General features: G+C 53.0%; 1 protein-coding gene across 2 annotated transcripts in view; it reads right to left on the reverse strand.

Annotated features, from left to right (window-relative positions):
* The window catches only part of SOGA1 (suppressor of glucose, autophagy associated 1), a 92,095-nt gene that overhangs the window by 63,992 nt on the left and 5,225 nt on the right, over positions 1–22,878 (reverse strand). For both annotated transcript variants that reach the window (XM_054045777.1, XM_054045775.1), the window contains exon 2: positions 4,492–4,716. In XM_054045777.1, coding sequence (XP_053901752.1) covers positions 4,492–4,716 — 225 coding nt within the window. The remainder of the gene's footprint in view (positions 1–4,491; positions 4,717–22,878) is intronic.

The following is a 22,878-nucleotide window of genomic DNA, read 5'->3' on the forward strand; positions in this document are numbered from 1 at the left end:
CACTTGTGGTATGTTTCTTTTCCAGGATCAGCCGCTTTCTGGTGCCTGGGGCACTTGGCAACCCAACCCCTCCTTTGTGTAAGGGCCCTTGTTTGGCTCAAATTCAGACTTTGCTCAGCTTCCTAACGCGAGGATGGAAAGGCACTTCATGACCACAGACAGCCAAGTGCTAATCTAAGCAACGCTGCCTGCTCTTGGGAGAGCCAGCGGGGGGAGGGGAAGGTGCCGCCTGGGCTCTGGCTGTGCAAGAGAGATTACAGAGCCGGGACATGGAGACTTCCTCCTCCCTATGCACAGCAAGGCAGGGAGGGGAAGCCAGGCCCTGCCCAGCTGCTGCAGCTACCTTCTACTTCTGCCCCTCAGTGACTCCGCAGTGTGAACTCTAGGAGCCATTTGGGAGAGACACAACTGGCTCCCCCCAGCCCCCTGCCTTAGTCCTATGTCTGCTGATTGGCCCCGGGAGGGAGCCCTGGGCCAGGCCAGGCATTCTGCCTGGGGAGCGGACAGCACTGCAATGGGCCCAGAGAAGAGAAAGGGAGGGGCAACGGTGCCCTGCAAGCTTCCAGAAGCAGGATCCCCGCTGTCACTGTCAGCAATGAAGACCGCATACTGGCAAAGGCAGGCTAGGGCCTTGCCCACTAACCTTGCCACGCTGCACTGAGCTGCACAAAGACAACAGGGAGACCACCGCATCTAGGGTGACCAGACAACAAGTGTGAAAAATCGGGACACAGGGTGGGGGGTAATAGGCGCCTATATAAGACCATGTCCCAAATATCGGGACTGTCCCTATAAAATCGGGACATCTGGTCACCCTAACCGCATCTCTGACTCCAGAGAGGGGAGTGATACGGCCCTATGGGAATCAGCAGACACTGCAGAAAGGAAGGGGTCAGGGCCAAGCTGGGGGGAGGGGCCTGGTTCAGCTCCAGCTCTTCGCAGGGTTGCTGATTTGGAGGCCTGGGTTCTCTGGGCGACGGTTTGCAGGGGATCTGAAGCTGGGAGCAGGGGCGCGGACTGTCAGGTGAGAGTCAGTAAAGACTGTTAACAATCCGGCGCTTCCTGCACCCCGGCAGCTGCCTGCTCCCCTTGTTATCTGCAACCCAGTGGCTTTAGAGACCCCCATGCTCCTGCTGCAGAACCTAAGGCAGGTATGGGCAAACTTTTTGGCCCAAGGGCCACACTGGGAATAGGAATTGTACTGTGGACCATGAATGCTCACAGAATTGGGGTTGGGGTGCGGGCTCTGGGGTGGGGCTGAGGAGTTTGGAGTGTAGGAGGGTGCTCTGGGCTAGGACCGAGGGGTTCAGAAGGCAGGGAAGGGGTGCAGATTCCAGCTGGGGGTGCGGGCTCTGGGGTGGGGATGAGAGGTTTGGGGTGCAGGAGGGTGTTCCAGGCTGGGATCGAGGGGTTTGGAAGGCGGGAGGGGGATCAGGGCTGGGGCACGGGGTTGGGGCATGGTGGGGCTCAGGGGGTGCAGGCTCCAAGCAGCACTTACCTCAAGTGGCTCCTGGAAGCAGCGGCATGTCTCTTCTCCAGCTCCTACATGGAGGCGCAGCCAGGCGGCTGTGCAAGCTGTCCCTACCGCAGGCACTGCCCCTGCAGCTCCCATTGGAGCATGTAGGAGCCAGAGCAGGGCCATGCCGCGGCTTCCTGACCCAGCACCGGCCGGAGCACCAGAGCAGGGGTCAGCTTAAAACGGCTGTAGTTTGCCCACCCCTGACCTAAGGGTATAGCTACACTCCAGCGCCTCCAGCTGCATTGCTACGGCACTGCTGCTTCCTATATCAAAAGGGTTTTTCCATCCCTGTAGTTAATCCACCCCCATCCCCAGAGAGGAGGTAGCTAGGTCGGCAAGAATCCATCTGTTGACATAGCTCAGGGGTTCTCAGGGGGTCGCGAGCTTATACGTGGGGGGTCGCAAGCTGCCAACCTCCACCCCAAACCCCGCTTTGCCTCCAGCATTTATAATGGTGTTAAATATATTAAAACATGTTTTTAATTTATAAGGGGGGGCCACACTCAGAGGCTTGCTATGTGAAAGTGGTCACTAGTACAAACATTTGAGAACCACTGACGTAGCTGCATCTGCACCGGGGGTTAGGATGACCTAGCTACGTAGCACAGGGTGCAGAATTTTCCCCAATCCCTGAGCGATATAGCCAGGCCAATGTAATATTTACCTACAGACCAGGCCTTAGGCTTTTAAAGTTTCTACGTGTAATGGTTGTAAATGTCACCTTCCAATGGGGAACAGCATTTGGCTGATCCATCGTCACCTCCCCAGTGTCTTGAAACTCGTAAAAAGCTGTGAACTCAATAGATGTTAACAGTGAACCCTAAGGATGGCAGTTCAAGTGCCAACACTTCTCTGTTTTACTGCTGATCACTTCAGCTGCATCTCGGAGCGACACTCCCCTTGGAGACCTGCAGGCTACAACTCTGCAGCTGGAACAATTCCCACACACTCAGGGAGGGTCAGAAAAAGTTGCAGCTTCATGGCCTGCCCAGCTGTACCAAACCAGCCCTCTCTCCTCCCTCTCCATCCCATCCTCTCTCCACCCCCTCCTTCCTGTTTTCCTTTCTCCCTCCCCCCCAGCTCCTTTCCCTGACCTCTTCCCCACATCTGTCCCTTGCCCCCTTGCTGCTTGTGCTATTCCCAGTGCTCTAGCAGAGGTCCTGAGGCTGGGATCATGCCGCAGAGGGCACAAGATGACACAGCCGTCCATCCGGCAGCATGGGTGCTGCAGTGCCGAGCCCGCACCATCCCTGGGGCAGCAGCGGAGCCACGCAGCCCCCTTTCCCAGCTGCCTGGGACAGTTAGCTAGCCCAGACCCTCAGCCAGCTCCCAGGTACAGCTCGCCCTCGCTGGTCCCTTCAGCTGCTCACCTCCGGGAGTCGAAGCAGCACTGGTGGGAAAGCAAATCGCTGCCCGAGAGGCCAAGAGCCCTGGACTCGCCGTGTGGGCAGCCACACATCAGACTGGGGCAGCATAAGTGAAGGGGCATTCAAGGGGAACGACAGAGGAAAGCGTGGCTCCTGCTGCAGCTGTGCTCCTCTGTACCCCCCCATCCCAAGGAGAAAGATGCTGCCATGGGAGAGGGGAGCCCAGAAATCTCAACCCAAGGCTCCACTGTGCAGAGGAGGGAAGGGGGCTGCAGGGCTATGGGGTCACAGTGCCAGACCCCCTCTGGCAAGGGGGAGGGGCAGGACCTTACAGGCTACCTGCAACGTGAGATGAGCCCAGCGGTCCCTGGGACTGGCCAGTTCAACCCCTCACAGCCAGCCAGCATGGAGGGGGCACAGCCGACCCCCACCCTGCCCATCCACTGCCCCTCCCCTCACATTGCTTGGGCCAGAGAGAAGCCCACCCCTCCAAAGGACCCACTCCTCTGCTCCACCCCAGGGAAAGTAGGACAGCAGCCCCCAGCCTCCACAGGCCAGTAACTGCCACAGGGCCTCCCTGTCACCCCGACAGCATGGGGGGGGGCACCTCCACACCCAGCTGCCTTCAGAGCCACAGCAGCAGGGTCCCCCCCCCCAGCCACCAAAAGAGCAGCAGCGGGCCCTCGGGCCCTCGCCTGGGGCAGCCTGCCCTAGCGTACACCTCTGGCTGCAAGTGGTACCACCCGCCCCAGAGCCAGACTCCACGCACGGGCCTATGGTGCCTGATGGCGAACGCAGCCCAGGGCATTCAGCTGCACTGGCACTGCTATGGTCACTATGGTTACGCCTACACTGAGGTCATATGGTGCGACGCAGCACGCGCAGGCACCCGAGCTAGTGCTGATCCAGCTCACTCCAAGCACGCCAGGGCACCGCTCCATGTGCTGGGATCACGCCTCCTGGCGCAGGGTCCGCACACCCGAGTCAAGAGGGGCTGGGGAGGAGCCAGAACCCTTCCCTGACTCCCGGGAATGCTCCTGGCTGCAGAAACAGAGCACTGGCCCCACGGCCGGGTGACGACTGGGGAGCCGAGATTACAGTGCTTGAGCCACTCCTCCAGTCCTGGGTCATCCATGGCTGGCCTGGGCTCCTAGTACTGTCACCCACCCTCCCCACACTGGTTTGTCTCACCCACTGGTTGGGTCTTGCCCCTATTAACTAGGATTGGAAATGCCTGGGGCAGGGGCTGTCTCTCCCTATGTGTCTGGACAGCACCTAGCACAGCAGGGCCTGGGCCTGGCTGGAGCCCGTGGGTGCATCTGCAATACAAAGTCCCTGGCACGACGGGGCCCCAGTCTTGGCCGATCCTTAGGCACTGCCACAATAAACATGGTTAATAAGAAATAATCACCATTCAGACAGGACCACATGTCAGTCCTGTCCAACTCTGGGGCCCTGCACACACTATCAGCTCACCTGGCAGCGTGACCCCAGAGATCTCTCTGGCAAGGTTCCCATCCCTGCAGCATCTGAGCTCCCACAACTAACAGCTTTCTGTCCTCTGAGAGCAGAAGCCAGAGCAGATGTGGCTTGGGCCCGTCTTACCTTGACGTCTTGCTCCAGGCTGTGGATGAGCTCGCCGTCCACCTGCCCAGTCTGTGCCACGCGCAGGCTGCGGCGCTCCGCCTTGCGCAGCCGATACTGCAGGATGCGACAGGTCTTGCTGGCCTGGTCCAGTTGCTGCCGGAGCTCTTGCAGCTGGTAGACATCCTCCTCCATGTAGACGTCTCTCATCTCCAGCATCTCTGCACGCAGCTCTTCGATCTCATCCTGAGAGAGAGGGACACGTGCATAAGAGAGACGCACTCTTGACAGGAAAAGCCCCCACCACAGATCACCCACCCAGTCCTTCTCATCTGCTGCCCTGAGCTGCCCCACGGGAACACCAGGCCTCAGCCTGCAGGGCAGACGTCCCACAGAAAGAAGCTCCTTTCCCCCCAGTACTGTCCATGCCATGCACCAGGTTCATCAGCCTGAAGCAGTTTTGGGGGTTCTCATGCTCCCCCGGCAGGCTGCATTAACTAGTGGTGAGGGGGGAAGGGATAGCTCAGTGGTTTGAGCATTGGCCAGCTAAACCCAGGGTTGTGAGTTCAATCCTTGAGGAGGCCACTTAGGGATTTGTGGCAAAAATCAGTACTTGGTCCTGCTAGTGAAGGCAGGGGGCTGGACTCGATGACCTTTCAAGGTCCCTTCCAGTTCTAGGAGATAAAAAAAAAAAAAAAAAAAAAAAGAGGCACAGACAGTGCTCCGGGTGCTGTTGGCAGGACTGTGTATTCTGCAAATCCGGAGCTCCAGAGCACACTCCTTGTCGCTCAATCTCAGCGTTCCCTTCCAAGCCATAACGCTGTCTAGCAGGCGTGGTCGTGAGGAGTAGCTTGGAAAAAGGAATGGAGTACGGCGGGATGTAGCCGGCACTGCTTGTGAGCTCCAGTCCCACCTCACTCAGAGCCCCTCGCGTGCACCCAGCTGCCCTCACGCAGACACTTGCTGCGTCACTGCATCCTGACTACAGGAGCAGAGCGGTCGGGGGTCCTGCGCTGGGGGCGCAAAATGAGTGCACACTGCCTGCCAGCCCCGCTGGATTCCATAACCAGGGACGGGGCAAGCCGACAGCATAAGGGGGAAGGAGACAAGGGGCCGAGGGAGGGGGGCATGCAGCAGTGGCAGAGCCTGGTGGCGACAGGGCCATTGTGCCTGAGAGAGACGCCTCCCCACAGATGAAAGGCAAGTCACTGGGCTCCACCCCCCTGGGAGGGTGATGCCAATTCAGTTTGCCACAGGTCCAGCTAGCATCAGACCACAAACACTGGTGCCACTGTGATCCCATAGGCGGGACAGTGTCCTCACAGTCCCCAGGGGTAGCCTGCAGCTCCAGGAAGAAGGAGCTACGGCCCCACCTGCCTCTCAGGGCCCATGAATACATTTATTCATGGATCTATTAACATGCATTAACAGGTGTGTTGTGAGCAAGACACGAGAAGTCATTCTTCCGCTCTACTCTGCGCTGGTTAGGCCTTAACTGGAGTATTGTGTCCAATTCTGGGCACCGCACTTCAAGAAAGACGTGGAGAAATTGGAGAGGGTCCAGAGAAGAGCAACAAGAATGATTAAAGGTCTAGAGAACATGACCCATGAAGGAAGGCTGAAAGAATTGGGTTGTTTAGTTTGGAAAAGAGGAGACTGAGAGGGGACATGATAGCAGTCTTCAGGTATCTAAAAGGGTGTCATAAGGAGGTGGGAGAAGACTTGTTCATCTTAGCCTCTAAGGCTAGAACAAGAAGTAATGGGCTTAAACTGCAGCAAGGGAGGTTTAGGTTGGACATTAGGAAAAAGTTCCTAACTGTCAGGGTGGTTAAACACTGGAATAAATTGCCCAGGGAGGTTGTGGAATCTCCATCTCTGGAGATATTTAAGAGTAGGTTAGATAAATGTCTATCAGGGATGGTCTAGACAGTATTTGGTCCTGCCATGCGGGCAGGGGACTGGACTCGATGACCTCTCGAGGTCCCTTCCAGTCCTAGAGTCTATGAATCCACAGCTTCCCAGGCCAGAAGGGCCCACTGTGATACCCTAGCCTGACCTCCGGTACAACACAGGCCAGAGACCAGCCCCACAACCATTCCTAGGGTAGATCTGCTAGAGAAACAGCCCATCTTGATGGAAAAATGGCCAGATGAGGAAGATGAGGACCCATTTACCCTCAGTAATTGTTCCAATGATGAATTACCCTCACTGTTCAAAATGTACACCCTATTCCCAGTCTGAATACGTCTGTAGATTCATAAGCAAACAAGGGGGGAGGGATAGCTCAGTGGTTTGAGCATTGGCCTGCTAAACCCAGGGTTGTGAGTTCAATCCTTGAGGGGGCCACTTAGGGATCTGGGGCAAAATCAGTACTTGGTCCTGCTATTAAAGGCAGGGGGCTGGACTCGATGACCTTTCAAGGTCCCTTCCAGTTCTAGGAGATAGGATATCTCCATTATTTAAAGTCATTGCTGACAGCAAGCCACCCCCCAGCACAGCAGCCTCGGCCTGGGTCAGGGCTTACCTACTCCATTGTCTGGGGTGCACCAGATAATTATGTGATTTACCAGAGGCAGAGGAAAAGCCAGGATTAGAACTCATAACCACCTCGCTTCTAACCGCAAAGGCAATCCACTAGCCCACACTGCCTCTTGGGCCCACACTAGGATCAAACCCATACCCTTGGTATTATCAGCACCAGGCTTTAACCAGCTAAGCTAACTGGCTTGGGGCACCCAACTGTGTGGCAGTGGAAGAGGCAAAGGCTTTGCTGTTGGGATCAGAGAAAGCATAATACTGCTGCAGAGAGAGCTCTGCGCCAGCCAAACCCAGGAGGGGGACAATTCCCCTCCCCTGCAGCCACTAGGGTGGTGGCTGCTGACACCCAGGGGACTTGGGCCGAACTGTACAGGACCTCAGGATGGCTTAGAGACAAGTTAGGGAGAACTGCTGAAAGGGTGACACGTGCAGCCCAGATAGATCTACGAGGCTGCCTAGGAGCCTGGAGGGGTTTGCAGAGGCCACTGAGCCTATTACAAGCCACACCCGCAGTCTTCACTGGCCACCACCAGTGAGAATAGGACTTGCCCTCTGCTAGCACTGCCCACCCACACTCTTTCTTCCAAATCCCTTGGCAAGCAATCAATGGTGAGGAACGCAGGCAGGCCCCTCCCCCATTTGCTTTCCCTAGACTGGATACAGGGCTGGAGGATTCAAGGTTTTAACAAGGCTTTGTGTTTCCTCCTTGTTTTTTACATCTGAAATCCTGAGGCTGCATCTCCTCTGCGCCAGCAGAGCCTAGAGAACTGGTAGGGCCATACCGAGGGAGATCTTCGACCCACCAGTGACAGGGGAGTGGGTTTGATCACGTGGCTGGGAATGCTCTTTCCATTTTTGTTTGTGTTTAACTCGAACTCTTGGGAAACAGGAGAGGGAGAATCTCTCCTTGTTAAAGATTCATTTCCCCGGTGGCCCCTTTCGAATAGGGCTGAGATAGCTCCCAACTCGCAGGATTTCTCCAAAGAGTCCCGCAGCTCCACGACCCTCAGCTTTCTGAGGTGAAGAAACCAAACCCAAAACAAACCTCCCAGCCCTTCTAGACCCCCCCAAAGGCACAAACCCTCCTCCCAGGTCACCCCTGAGCCTCACGACCCCCTAGGGTGACCAGATGTCCCGATTTTATAGGGACAGTCCTGATTTTTGGGTCTTTTTTTTTAATATAGGCTCCTATTACCCCCCAACCCCGTCCCGATTTTTCACACTTGCTGTCTGGTCACCCTACGACCCCCCCTTTGAGGTACGGCAATATTATCCCCTTTTACAGACAGGGAAACCAGGGCACAGAGTCATTCCATGACTTGTCTAAGGCCAGGGGCAGAGCTAGAATAAAACCCAGGTCTCCTCCCACCCACTGCTGTGCTTTTACCACTAGCCCATCCACATGAAAGATGAGGAGCCCATTTGCTTCGTTTCATGCTCATCCCTTGCAGCAGCCATATGGACCCCTGTGACACGCAGCCCCAGCCCTGCCCCAGCACGCTGGCTCCATTCTCTCCCAGCACTGGCAACTCCACACAGGCCAAGGGATGGGAGAGAATCACAGCTACGCGAGTCCAGTTGGCCACTCGACCACCCCACGCTGTGATTCCCATCACCGACCTGCCTCCCTACACTGACACGGCTAATTAGACCTGGGTGATTATGACCCACACACCGTGTCCAATGCGGAGATAAAAGTGGGCAGGGGTTCCTATGCAGCAGGGAAAGATCCACACAGCAGCATTACCAAGGCCCTGTGCTCAGCCTCCCCTACGGTTTTGCCGTTATACCTGCTGGAATAATCAATGTCCCACTTACACAGATCCCTCCCCAAAGGAACGTGAAATTGCCCAGCCCTGCAAGAGTGAGCCAGCCTGACCCCAGCCCCATGCCAGCAGGTGCTTCCCAGAGGGGTGGGCGAGGGATTGCAGCCTGAGCCCCCAAGAGGCTGCTGTCGCCACAGGGAGTAATAGAGACCATCTCACATATCGGGAGCGAGCGCACCGCCCAGGGATAGCTCCAGCCGCCCCCTCTGGGGCCCAGCCTGGGTGCCCTGCCCTGCAATGCTCTCACCAGCCTGGGACACACGCCCTGGACTCAGACTCTCACCATCGTTTTGCACAGCACATTAGGTGCCAAGGGCGAAAGGACAATGGCAGTTCTCTGCCACGGTCCACGATGCACTAGACAATGGCTGGCCATGTGCAAACTCCTGCTCCTCTCCCTACCATCCCCAGCTGACCTGCAGCAGGCACTAGGCTGACCCAGCCCAAGCCAAAGGGCCAGGAGGCTCAACTTTGTGCGATTCATTCCCTAAGCACATCCCCACCTGGGCCCCAGCAGCACTGGATGGGCCAATCCTTCGGCTGTGCTCCCGCAGAGGACAGAACCTTTCTATGCCATTTCCACGAGAAGGGCCCAGGAGGGAACACCTCCTATGTGGGGGTGGGGCTTGGTCCCCACACTGTCTATCAAGGGGGCTGTCAGCCCCAAAGCAGCGGCAAGAACTACTTAGGGTTCTGCAAGCTGTGGGGCATCTCCTGCCAGTTCCAGCGCTGAGCATACGTGTCGCTGTGCCCAGGCTCTGGAAGGGGCGGGCAGGCAGCCTGGGCTAGGGACATGGGCAGCACAGCCCTGTGCCATCAGTCTGGGAGATCTCAGATGTCCTCCCGGTGCACGTGCTCCCAGTCCATGGGCTCTGGAGTCTGTCCCGAACAGACACACCGAGAACACAGGACTTGCTAAAGCAGTCTGCAGCTTGCTAACCACAGGCTTTAGTTCAGTGCTCAGGCCCCCGCCAGCTGTTAGCAGAGGGCACAGTCAGCTGCTGTGAGCTAGGACACCTGGGTTCTATTCTGGGCTCTCCTGCTGCCTCGCTGTGTAGCCCTGGGCAATTCACATAACTGCTCAGTGCCTCAGTTTCCCTTTCTTTATAATGGAGCTAATAAAACCTTCCCTGCCTCAAGCACATGCTGAATTAGCTAAGGTCTCTTTAGGGCTACACAAGAGCAACGTGTGAATAATAAAGGGCTCCTGCTTTTTCTTTAGCATTCCCAACTCACCCCACTGTACCAGCGGTGCACTGCTGCCCATGTTGACAGCCTGTGAAAGAACACGGCACTGACTCTCTGGGTACCTACGCTACGCTGCACACACACACACACACACCACGCTCACAGAGAGCTGGCGGTAATTCCAGAACACCCAACTCCCCCTGCAATGACAGCATGCTGAGTAACCCTGACATCCCGCAGAAACAAATCAAACCTGAGAGACTCCAGCAAGGGCAACAAGAGGGGGAGGTGCAGCACGGGGCCGTAAATATTTACAGTGAAATAAAAAGGAAGGAGGGGGTGTGGACAGGCGAAGCACAGACAGAAGCAGCAGCTAAAACAAGAGCAATGCAGGTTGACAAGGAAGAGATCTTCTGGCAATGCAGCAGACGGCCCTGGGGACCATTCGCGCTGGAGCGATTCACAGAGAGACTGCACTGCGCTCCAACCTCTGACCCAGCCCAGCGAAGGGTCCTCAGCCCAGCCCTGCTGCCTATGAGTGTTCTTGGAACACACCCCAGCACAAAGGGGACGCTCTGCTCTCCCTGCCCCAGTCAGAGGGGGGTCACAGCGGCAGCAGGACCTGTCACGGTCTGCAGTCCCATTCAGTTTCTGGGGTTTCATTGTCATGCAGAGAGGCACACCCACATCTGGGGAGGATAGTGGGACATTTACCAGCCCCCCCCCCCTTTATTTCCCCCAAGTTGGAAAACAAATCAGGCCACGGCGCTGGGCTGTCCCTTTGGACAGAGTCAGCCAATCTCAGGTGAACTCGCGGCCCTGAAGCTCTCCAGGAGGCGATAGCTTTGCAGGAGGCCTGGCACCCTATGGCAAAGGAGCCAACACCAAGCAACATTAACGCCAAAGTGAAAAGTTAAAGAGCAGATTGTGTGCGCGTCCCAGGGAGGGATCTCTGCTAAGCAGAGACCTCGGTTAATCCTTTAGCGGCCAGTACAGCGTGTCTGACTCCCCTATGTCTCAGGAGTGCTCCTGCAGCTCCACTCTGCCCCTGGCAAGGCAGCACCAGGCATCTCCTTCGAAGCCCTCAAGCAATGGGGCCTCCTTTGCTAAGGAAAAGCTCAGGGGCAGTACTGCCTAGCAGGCTGAGCTCAGGACAGGGAGCCAGGAGCTCCCAAGAGGCGGTCTGGTTCACTGGCTCAGAGATCCACGGAACTCCTGACGCACACAGAGTCCAGAGCTGCACACCAGGCGAGTGACTGCATCTGCAAATGGCTGGCTTGACACAAGCATAGGGCACTGCAGGGGTGCGCAATCACACATTTAGATTCCTTAGGAACCTGGCAGGCTGCATGGCCTGGGGCAAGTCCTGCCACTGCTCTGCCTGAGCCCCTTTCTCCCCAGGAGTGGGCTAGTCCTTAGTCAGCTCCCTCCCTTCCACATACGTAAGAAATGCTTTTAACATGTACAGTGCTAGGGATTCCCACGCGGCCAGGCGAGAAAAAGGCCTTATTGTGCACAGAACACAGACACCAGCCATCCCCAGCACGGCAGGATTCCCACGTGAGAGGAAAGGGAGGGAGAGAGACGGCTAATACAGCAGCTCTTCCCATCCCTATTCTTCCACAGTGCCCTGGGTCCCGAGCCCAGTTTCTTCTGCCTCCCACTGGAAGCTCAGAACCCTGCACTGGGAACAACACTGTCTGGTGCCACAGGAACAACCAAGCAGGCAAGGGCTCCAGTGCGGGATGTGGCAGGAAAGCCTGGGCTAGCTGAGAGGGGTGAAGTCCCTACCCAGACTGACAGGTTCGAGGGCGGAGAGATGGTAATACAGCGTCCCTCCCCCCACGGGTTCCACAATTCCCATCCAGATGGCAGCGCACAACCCTAGGTGAGAGGGGGAACTCCTCCCTTTGGGCTTCCTCCAGTTGTTACCCATCGCCCGCTCTAGAGAGCGCTTGCACCAGCTGGCACTCCTGGCTGCCCCAGTTGCAGGACTCCACCGCAGACAGCAGGTCTCTGCCATTCCTCTGCAGGTCCCACTCTTTGCTGCCTTCCCTGAAACCCTCAGGCTTTTACTGAGTGGATTCTGGGGGTGGGAGCAGGGATACAAAGTCCCTTGTTTTTTCAGGCCAATGAGTCACTTGCTGTGATCAGCCCCAGAAAGCCAGTCATGGGACAGCACCCATTAGAAAGCCTTTTGATTGAGCCAGCATGAAAAGGGGACACGAACAATGGCTTAGCAGGCCTGCCTCAGCCAGCATGTCAACTCAGATGATAAAACGAGGCATCATCTCCCAGGGCACCAGCTCGATCTGCTATCGGGAAGCACTCGCACAGCACTCTCCCCCTCACTTCAGTTGCTGAATTTGCTAAGTTATGCGATGCAAACTCCTCAGCCGCCACCCCAGAGACCCATAGCACGTACACAGCCCTTCCACCAGGCATCCCGGAGCTGGGCTCGGAACCCCATGCACAGATGGGGAAACAGAGGCCCAGGAAGCAGGTCCCAAGTCTTCCCTGCCTCCCACCTTCTGAAGCCATTTTCGGCTAGGCAAAGGGGGTGAGTGGAGACTCCTGCTCTGGTGGCATTTTACAAAGGTGTAAAGGACAACACAAGGGGCAAGGCAGGGTCACCAAAGCACACGATTTACCCAGGGTGACTAACAGAGTGAGCCCACCTCCTGCCTCCCAGACCAGAGCCCTGGCCACACCACCTCCTTCATGCGGGGAACTTCACCACAGTAACAACAGAACAAGGTACTGGGTGAACGAACGTGGCCCACAGAGCACCAGGCCAGCCCATCAGGGCAAGACGCATACCACTGCAGGTACACACGGGCACTAAAAACTGAAAAGAAAATCTTTGTGCCAACACGCCCCGTACAACTCGCTGGGTTTTGACTGTTCCCAGGGGCTATTCTGGATCAGAGCACCAGGGCAGAAATACCATCGCTGTTTGGAAAGGAAGAACACACAGTGAGCTCTTTGGAACAGCGAGTTCCAGGGGGCAGAGAGGCCTCATGGGAGACGTGTTTGGAGAAAGGATCCTTAGCAATGAAGCTGCCTTTTAGCAAGAGACCTGCATTGTTAAGAGTCGCTGGGGCTGCGATTGCATCCAATTAAACTCAGCAAACAGCCCTGGGGAGCAGTGCGGATTGAGCAGCCCAATCATGTAATGAAAGGCTGTATCACAGGGATGCTTACCCACCTTTGGAAAGCCCTATATAGCTATTATTATTATTAGGAGTATAATAAAGGGCAGGGGCTGGAACCGTGCAGTACAGAGTACAGCAGTCCAACCCACCACCCCCCAACCTCCCCAGCATCCAAGTACAGCACGCAGGTATTTCTCTAGATCAGGGGTCGGCAACCTTTCAGAAGTGGTGTGCCAAGTCTTCATTTATTCACTCTAATTTAAGGTTTCGCGTGCCAGTAATACATTTTAGCGTTTTTAGACTGTCTCTTTCTATAAGTCTATAATATATAACTAAACTATTGTTGTATGTAAAGTAAATAAGGTTTTTAAAATGTTTAAGAAGCTTCATTTAAAATTAAATTAAAATGCAGAGCCCCCCGGACCGGTGGCCAGTACCTGGGCAGTGTGAATGCCACTGAAAATCAGCTTGCATGCCACCATCGGCATGCGTGCCATAGGTTGCCTACCCCTGCTCTAGATGAAAATGCCTCCAATATAAAACCAAGGGAAGGAAATTGTTACTCCCAAGAACTCCATATACACATGTGATCAGCTTCAGAAACCAAACAAGTCTCAAACATGTCAAATTAGAGAACACCAGCCCAAAATGTAACCACTAGCTCTTCAGACGGCCTGATGCAAAACAGTCTCTTTCTCGCACACCTGCAGCATCACAGCTAGGCAGCAACAAACCCAGGACACTAGGGGTCTGCACAGTGAGTGGTGCGGGCATCACTCTGTCCTGCTGCTCCACTCTTGAGGGCAGGCAGCAGAAGGGAGTCCTCATGTCTCAAGAACTAACATGATGGGCTGGAGGAGGGACAACTCAGCAGACCAACCAGGGAAGCAGCCAGTTCTTAGCTGGAGCCTTGCCTAAGTCTGCATTGCCCCTTTAAGACAGAGGTGCCCCAAATTCGCCCAACTAAGGGCCACACTGAGAGTTTGCAAGGACTCTTAAGAGCTGCACCGGGTGGCATAAAATGGAGCAGATGCTCTTTAATACAGGGCAGCGTGGCCCCAGAGGGACAACAAGCCCCAGCTTGCAACGCAGCCAGGCACCTCAGCTCAGGACCAGCATTGCATTCTGGGCCTCACATCCCCATTGGTTAATTCTTGTGAAGTGGCTAGAAAGTCTAAACTTATCTATAAATGCACATGATTGTTGCTCTGACTGAAGGGAAGAGAGCAGCAGCTCAGAGCAGGAAATTGCATGGCCCACCTCTGGGCCAACTTGGCTTGCAGCGTCCCCAAATCCTCATTGGAATGGTTTTAGTAAGAAAGATACCAAATGGTAAATAAAGCCATCTGCTTCCTCAGAAGCTCAGCTTTTGGAAGTGAGTGAACAAACGTACACCTGACACGTGTGCCCACAGCGCTCACGCCGGGAATTCATGACTGCACAGCTGAGCTTTGCACGTGCATGAGAAGGGTGCAAACACACATTTGAAAATGTAACAGTCCTTCCCTCTGAGCAGACAGCTGCATCACCAGTGCCAGCAGTCTGGAGAATGACTTCTGTACGGAGCAGCCTCCCTCCTCCTGCTCACAAAGTCAGAGATTCCAAGGCCAGAAGGGACCATTGGGATTGACCTCCCGTATAACCTCGCCCAGCAATTCCTGCATCCAGCCCACAACTTCTGTTTGAGCTACCATGATCAAAACCTTCCAGCGGAAACCATCTCACCAGGTTTTGGTGGAACTATTGGTATTGTCTTTTTTTTTTTTTTTTTTTTTAAACGCGTGAAGACAAAATACTAGAAAACATTAACTATCTAGAATGAAATCCAGACTCTACCACACTCAGTGGGAGTTTGGCCACTGGCCTCGATGGTTATGTCTATACTGCAATTAAAACGCCATGCCAGCTGACTCGGACTAAGGGGCTGTTTAACTGCAGTGTAGAAGTACAAACTCAGGCTGGAGCCTGAGCCCTGCGACCCTCCCACCCTGCAGGGTCCTACAGCCCTGGCTTCTGCCTGACCCCAAACATCTCCACTGCAATTAAACAGCCCCTTAGCCAGAGCCCCACGAACCCAAGTCAGCTGGCACAGGCGGGTTTTTAATTGCAGTATAAACAGACCCAATGGAGCCAAGGTTTCACCTCTAGGGCATAACACACCCATGTGCAGCCAACCCTGAGCTTATAAAGGACAGATCTTGCCCAGGAAATTTGATTGGTTTAAAAATAAAAATGACAAACTGCTTGGAAGCAGCGAGGAAAGCAGGCATATTCAATCTGGATTTCAGTGGAGCATTCAATCTAGCATCTCCGGAAACCTTTTATCAACAAATTAATTCAGACTGATTTCGCTATGAACGAGCACAGCCACGCAGACTGGCTCAGGGACTCCGAGCAAATGGAGATATATCGAATTCGAGAGAGGCGTCCAGCGGGAGAAAATTACACTGGTCCAAGAGCCTGGACTTTCTATATTAAGTCCTGGACCAGTGCCAAAATAGAACTGCTAGCCTGAGGGACCATTTAAGGACCAGAGTCTTGTGCAGTCCAGGGCTAGAAAGGAAAGCTCTCCGATTCCCAGTGGTACCTAGTGTTCATTTATAACCCCAGAAAGTCATGGTGTATTACAGCCCCAGCCACAACCATTCAGATCACCAGCCTGACTTTCCCACACGCCACCTACTTCAATTCTGACCTGATTTTAGTGGCCGCTGAGCACTGTTAGTTAGCATATCGGGTTGGCTCTCACTCTGTGCGCTACAAACTCATCCAGTTTCCAACCAGGGGTAAGCACCATGCCGGGGCTACTGAGACTATCAGCATATAAAATCCGGATGGAAGGGGAGTGAATTGGGGGCTGAAGCAGGGTAATGCTGGTTTACTGAATGTTAACTATGTAAAACAACTTCAATCGCATCACAGCGGCTAGTCTTCATTGTATGCCTCACTAGGACAAGCCAGAGAGGCTGTTTGCATCCCATGCAGCTGCTGACATGGGGAGCTCCTCCTCCCCATGCACACAATGGCCCCTGGAGGTGAAGTGCAGAAAAATCAGCAGATTTAGGAAACAGGCTGATTTTATTCCACCTAACTTCCCTTCAACACCCCCTCTCCCCCTCCCCACACACACACACCCTGCAGCTCTGCCCCAGTAGAGATGAACAGGTGAATGCTGTACAGTTCCCACCTCTCAGCATTAGTGTGTCAGGCTTTCTGCAGACTCAGGTAGGCAGCATTGACTTTACCTCTGGAAGGTTCACACCAAATCAAGGGCTCAAATTTTTGTGGGTTTTTTAATTCAGCAGAAACTGTCAGAAACTCTGTGCTTTAAAAAATACTCATGTTTACATATTTACCTCCAGGATGGCATCAACTGTACCAAGAAAACGTGGCCATCTCCTCATCAGAGCTCTAAAGAGCTGCCTGGATGAAACACAGCCACCAAGTCCAAGCCCTTCTTATTCAGGCTACCCTACCAGACAGCACAGCTGACCCAGCAGATATGTTTGCACAAGGCAACCAAGGACCCTGCCTGGTCTTGGTCTTGAGCTCCAGGGTTGGTTGGGGGCAAGGAGGGAACGGGAGGGGAAACAGACAGGCTGCACTTGGAATCAGCCTGTGTTCCTGATGCTAACAAATCCATCGGCCGTTCTGCAACCACAGCAGCAAGGCCACGTAATTCCAAGTTGTGGCTCTGCATGTTACATGGATGGCTCATTCCCTTCGCAAACTGTTCCTCTAAACCAGTGGTTCTCCACTCGCAGCTCAATCAGCACACAGCGACAACCCATGTGACATCTTCAGGGCCATACAGGTAGTATGTATGTGTGTAGATTATATATATATATATATATATATATATATATATATATATATGAGAGAGAGAGAGAGAGAGAGAGAGAGAGTGTGTGTGTGTGTGTGTGTGTGTGTGTGTGGATGCGGCCCACATAAACACTTATGCAGCCCACAATGGTAAACAGGTTGAGAACCACTGCTCTAAACCATAATAAATGGATTAGAATTAGAGGCCAGAAAAATGCTGACAAATTGGAGAGAGTTCAGAGAAAAGCCACACAAGTCTCCCCGGGGGCTGGAGGAATTGATTCCCATGAATGGAGGGGTTCACTGGGTGCAGCACAGCTTGGCTAAGTGCCAATGATGGGGGAGGGGAACATGCTGACCACCTCCAGTTAGTGAAGGCTGCCCACGCCCTGGAGGGAGAGCAGTTATTTGCAGTGACACAACAGGCTTCTAATAAGGAGCTATGGGGAGACATTACAAACGGGAGGTTTTAGCCTGAATGTAAGGAACGACTTCCCAATGAGGAGATGGTCAAAGGGAGGGCCGGGCAAACCACGGCGACTGTGCACAGGGCCAAGCCAGACATTCCTGCAGAGCTGAAGTGTTCACTTGAACAGCAGTCTGCAAAGGCAAATGGTGCTTGCCGCTTTTTTTCATTTGTGTGTTTTAGGAGGGGCCAGGGCTAAGCACAGCACAGTCCTAAAGTAAGAAGGGAGACAAAACTAAAAAAAACAAATCAACCAAAACCAGAGGCTGGGTGAATAGCAGGGAACAACAGCTGGAAGAGATCCTTCAAAAATTGAGACTTCAGGTCAAGTATCACCAACACAAAGTGCCATAAACTAGGACAAGTGAGATGCAGCTGGAAAATAGGAGGGCAAAGAGGGAATCAATCGGAAGAGCAGATAAGCAGAGACATGAATACAAATGACAAGCATATCAGAAGCAGGAAGCCTGAGTCAGCGGGACCTCAGGCACCCATCCAGGAGGGTGAGGATAATAAAAAGAAGCTAAATGACTCCTTTGCCTCAGTATTCACCTCAACACATATTGGGTAGATACCTCCCCCAAAACTACTCTTCAGGTAACTAATGTGAAGTACCATCAGCTGTCAAGAGATGCTGGAACAAGATAACTAGAGAGCAAGAAGTCTCCCAGCCCAACACACCTAAGAGTTCTAGAGAAACTTACGACTGAAATAGCTGAGCTACCCAAGGAAGTATGAATTCTATCAGTAAAGTCACTTGTCTTTGGAAAAAGTGCTGAGGTGAACCTGGGAAGTCCCAGGAGCCTTATTTAAAACACCTAAGGGACCAAGATCCAAAGGGAAAATGAGCTGTTTCTGTAGAGGAAAATCCAATCTGCTAGAATTCTTGTGGGAGTCAGCCAAAAAGGTGGCTAAAGGAGAACTAGACGACATACTACTTAGACCTCCAATAAGCTTTACAGAGAATCCCAGAGAATTCAGGAAATTAAGGCCTGAAAAGTTAGGTCGACCCAGATACATTGCTCAGAGGTGTGAAAAATCCACCCCCATGCCGACTTAACCCCGGGTGTAGAAAGTGCTAGGTTGACCTAGCTACCCCCTCTTGGGAAGGGGGATTACCTACCCCGATGGGAGAACCCCTCCTGTCAGCACAGGGCGTGTCCACAATGAAACACTACAGAGGCACAGCTGGGCTGTGATAGCATAGACAAGCCCAGAGTAGCCATGGGATGAAGCTAAAGTTCTGTCATGAATTAGAAATTGGTTAAGAGAAAAAAACAGAAACCAACTGTTCATTTTTAGACTGGAAGGAGGTTAACAGTGGTCCCCACAATCTGTTCTCTAATTGATGTATTGATTATATGCAAAAAGAATTGAATGGCGAGGTAAAATTTGTAGATGACATAAATAATTTTGTGTCAAGAGTAGAGAAGAGATTGAGAGGAAATTCAGAAAGCCCTAAAAACTGAAAAATACAACAGCAGATGAAACTCAAGGTGCAAGGTGATAGCAGGGAGAGCTGCATGATCATCTCCAGGGATGGGCTGCACATGAAGTACCACCACTCAGGAAAAGTCCCTTGGCATCCCTTTGGGCAGCTCAATGAACAAACGAAGTATCTGAGAAAGGGTTAGGGATCACATTGGACATACTACATCCCTCTATAAAAGCAATGCTGCAGCCTTGCTGTATCTACTGCATTCCAGTTCTGGTCACCCTGTCTCAGGAAGGCGCACAAGTGGCAAAGGTCCAGAGAACAGCAACAAAACTGATGACAGGCATAGAAAGACTTAGGTTCCAACCCTGCAAACACTTACGCATGTGCATGACTTTACTCTTGTGAATAGACCCACCGCATGAAATCCCGGCTCTGCAGAAGTCAACAGGATTTTGACCATTGAATTTAATGGAACTACTCATAACCAGTGGTTATACATATGCTTAGGTATTTGCAAGTACAGAGCAAACTTAAAACTGGTAAAAGGAATTTTTTAATACAATGCATAATTAATGTGTGAGACTTACTGGCACAAAATATTGAGACAGAGAGCTTAGTAGGAGTCAAAAGACATCAGACGGTTGTATGGATAATGAGAATATCACCTGCTGTTATGCTAGTTAGGATGAAAATACATAAAGGATATCAAACCTCCTGCTTCAAGGCATAAGCTAACTATTACCTGCCTGGAATTAGGGGAAAAACTCTCTCATGAGCCTGTTACAATATAATTTATTACTACTGATGACAGTAGGATGCAGACCCTCCAGGCAGGACTGAGGCCCAGTCTCACTGGATGCTGGACAACATACAATAGAAGACAGTCTTTGCACTAAGGAGCTTGCAGTCTAAATAAGGACAAGACACAATGGGGAGGGGGGAAGGGAGAGAAAACAAGAGATGGCAACAATAATAGGAGCAGAAGCTTGTGTATATGTTTAGCTAAGTGTGCACTGGGTCCATTCACACTTTCCCCCAAAGCGTCTGGTACCAGCCCCAGTCAGAGCTGGGTCCTAGGCTAGAAGCCCCATGGATCTGAAGCAGGATGGCAGTGCTGTGTCACTGTGATCTCTCCTTGTAAAATGGGGATTACTAGCCAGGAATGACAAGGCGACATTTCCTCTGAGATTAAAGAACAAAAGCAGCAGCTTTCAATTAGTGCCAGAGGAGGGGATCACGCTATAACTTACCAGAGAAAATGAGATGGGGATTTCCACTGGGAATTAGTAAGAAGGAAGCTGCCGAGGCTTCCAGACCCCATGCCATGCTGTATCCCAAACTCCTGGGGCCCCTGACCCCAGCAGACACAGCTGACCTCCAGCCCCAGCACAGCATCCTATCTGCTGGAACAGGCCTGAGCTCTGGGTCCCCGCACAGCACAAGGACACCTCCACCAGCCGGAGGCTGGGATAAGATCGGCTACAAAGCACAGGCTCAGACTAAAACTCAGAATCCTCAGCCCCACCCAAAGGGTGCAACGATTGATGTATTTCAACAAGTCAGTCTGAGCTGTGGCAGCCAACCAGCGGCAGCAGTGAGTGAAGCCGGCTGTCACCGGGGGCTGCACAGACAGGGGAGCCAAGAGCAACCACCCAGGGATTGTGCCCCAGAATCCCCGAGGCTGCCTGAGTGGGGGAATTAGGGTGACCAGATGTCCCGATTTTATAAAGACAGTCCCGATATTTGGGGCTTCTTTTTTTTTTTTTTTTTAATATGGGCTCCTATTACCCCCCTCCACCCCCATCCCGATTTTTCACACTTGCTATCTGGTCACCCTAGGCAGAATGAAGCCTGGCTTATCACAGAGGGCACAAGCTTTCAATGCCAACACAAGCCAGGCTGCTAGCCAACTGCCATTGCTCCAGGAAGGACCTGTAGTCTTCTGCCCACAGAGCAAACGGTGGGGCACAGCAGTGTGCTGCAGGAGAACGGCTGTTATTTATGCTGGTGGTTCTGAGACATACCTGGAAGAGTGATGATAAGGAAGATCAGCCCCTATCCCCGCCCTCTCCTCTGCCTGCTCTCATGCTCTCCCCAGCTCCTCCCCAGACTGATCAGTTCTGGGCTCCTCACAAGTCTGGGGCCAAATCCTGGCTCCAGGCAAGTCAAGGCACAATTTGCCATGGACTTCAATGGGGCAGGATTCCCCCCCCCGGGATCTAAGGCCAAGGTTTTCAGAAGAGATAAGGGCCTCAAAAGGTCCTGAGTTTCTAAGTGCTGACACCCAACCTCTGAAAATCAGGCCCCTTTAAACCCGCTCAAGTTGGGACCTCAAAATCACTAATTGCTCTTGAAAATCTTGGCCAGATCCTCCAGAGTGTTCCCCTTTTCTGCCCCTTAATAACGATGGCAACGTATTGGTTTTTGCAATACAAACGCAATAGATTGGTGCCAGGTTGGCATCATTCATTTCAGCCCTGTAATACAAGATGGGGCAGGTTGGGGGGGGGGGGGGGGGGGGGAAGAGAATGGTATGATGTAACCTAGCCACATCTCTGCTGGGATTGTTGTTCAGGTGCGGTATGTATTCCTGTGCTGTGAAAACACAATAAGTATTTTTGAAAAGCAGTAGCTATTCTGATCTAGCTCTGGAAACCAGAGAGTCTGTAAACCCAGGCTCCTCCTCCACTGCGCTGGGCAAATAACCAGATACAGCACATCTGTTTTACACTGATGTGCAATAATGAAAGGCTGGACTGTGCCTTCTGCACACGGCAACCTGGAAGAAGAGATTCTCAAGTGCTGCAACACCCCACTCCCCACTGCATCTTGCCAGCAGACAGCAGACAGCTCAGCAGAGATTAAAATGTGTTAAGGGGAAAAAAAACAAACAATTCACAGCTTTACGCTTGCCCCCATAAATTAACAGCCAAACAGCTGAGAGCTTCGATCAATGCTAACTCAAACATGCAACATTTCAAAAATAAAAAGGGGCCGCAAAGTCTCTTTCCTCACACTCCGCATTCAGATCACACACAACTAGCAGGATATTCCACAAAGCACTCGCTACAGAGAGCACTGACGACTCGGGTGGCCACATGCACCCGGTGTTCTACAGCAGAGCAGCAGGCACTCTCCTCTGCAGGATGGCAAGTGAGTAGCCTGCAGAGGTGACAGGTCCCAGAATGCAACCCTCCACCTTGATGCGAGCAGAGACATGCTGGGACCTATAGTCTCCTGGGGCCACAAGGACATGTTTTAAGATGGGAGCGGTAGCAATCTGATCCCATTAACAAAAACTAGCAGCAGCCTTGGGGGTCCTGTCATGTTGCCAACAAAGCCTGGGCACCTCTGCAGGAGAGGGGCATATTGGCAGAAGCTCATCAACACATTTTGTTGGCATCTCCTGTTCCCTCCTGGCCCGTTCCATTAGGTGAGAACACAAAACATCATCAACCAGAGCCCAGCACGAACTGTTCACGTACAAAAAAAAAGGGGGGGGGCGGCGCATGACAATACAAACCAACTGGGGAAGGTTATTGGAGGGGGGAGGGGTGCTAACAAGCCTAATTCTGGGATGAGCAATCTCAGGTTTAGAGCCCTGGGCTGTAGCAGGTCTCAGTCCATCTGTTAATGTTTGTAGCATGACCCTTTTCTGTCTGAACAGGGATTGGTCTGAAGGCTTTGCCCTTCCCTCATTCCAAACTAGATCTCCAGTCCCCATTCTTTGTCTTCACATCCCTCCGCAGCTGCTGCCGTATCACATCTCACATTTTCCATTTTGCTGAGCAGGGATTCGGGGGTCCTGCTCACCACACTGCTGGGTGACAACAAGGCAGCTGGTGGGGCTCTTAAAGGCACAGCTCCTCCAGTTGAAGAGCTCACAATCTGAACATGAATTCTGTTGTCTCTTAGGGGAAATGCTTTTAATAGAATCCCGATGGCTGAGGAGGGTCAGGGCAAGTGCACACAACA

Source organism: Malaclemys terrapin, chromosome 12 (assembly GCF_027887155.1).
Source record: "Malaclemys terrapin pileata isolate rMalTer1 chromosome 12, rMalTer1.hap1, whole genome shotgun sequence".
NCBI classification, from domain to species: Eukaryota; Metazoa; Chordata; order Testudines; family Emydidae; genus Malaclemys; species Malaclemys terrapin.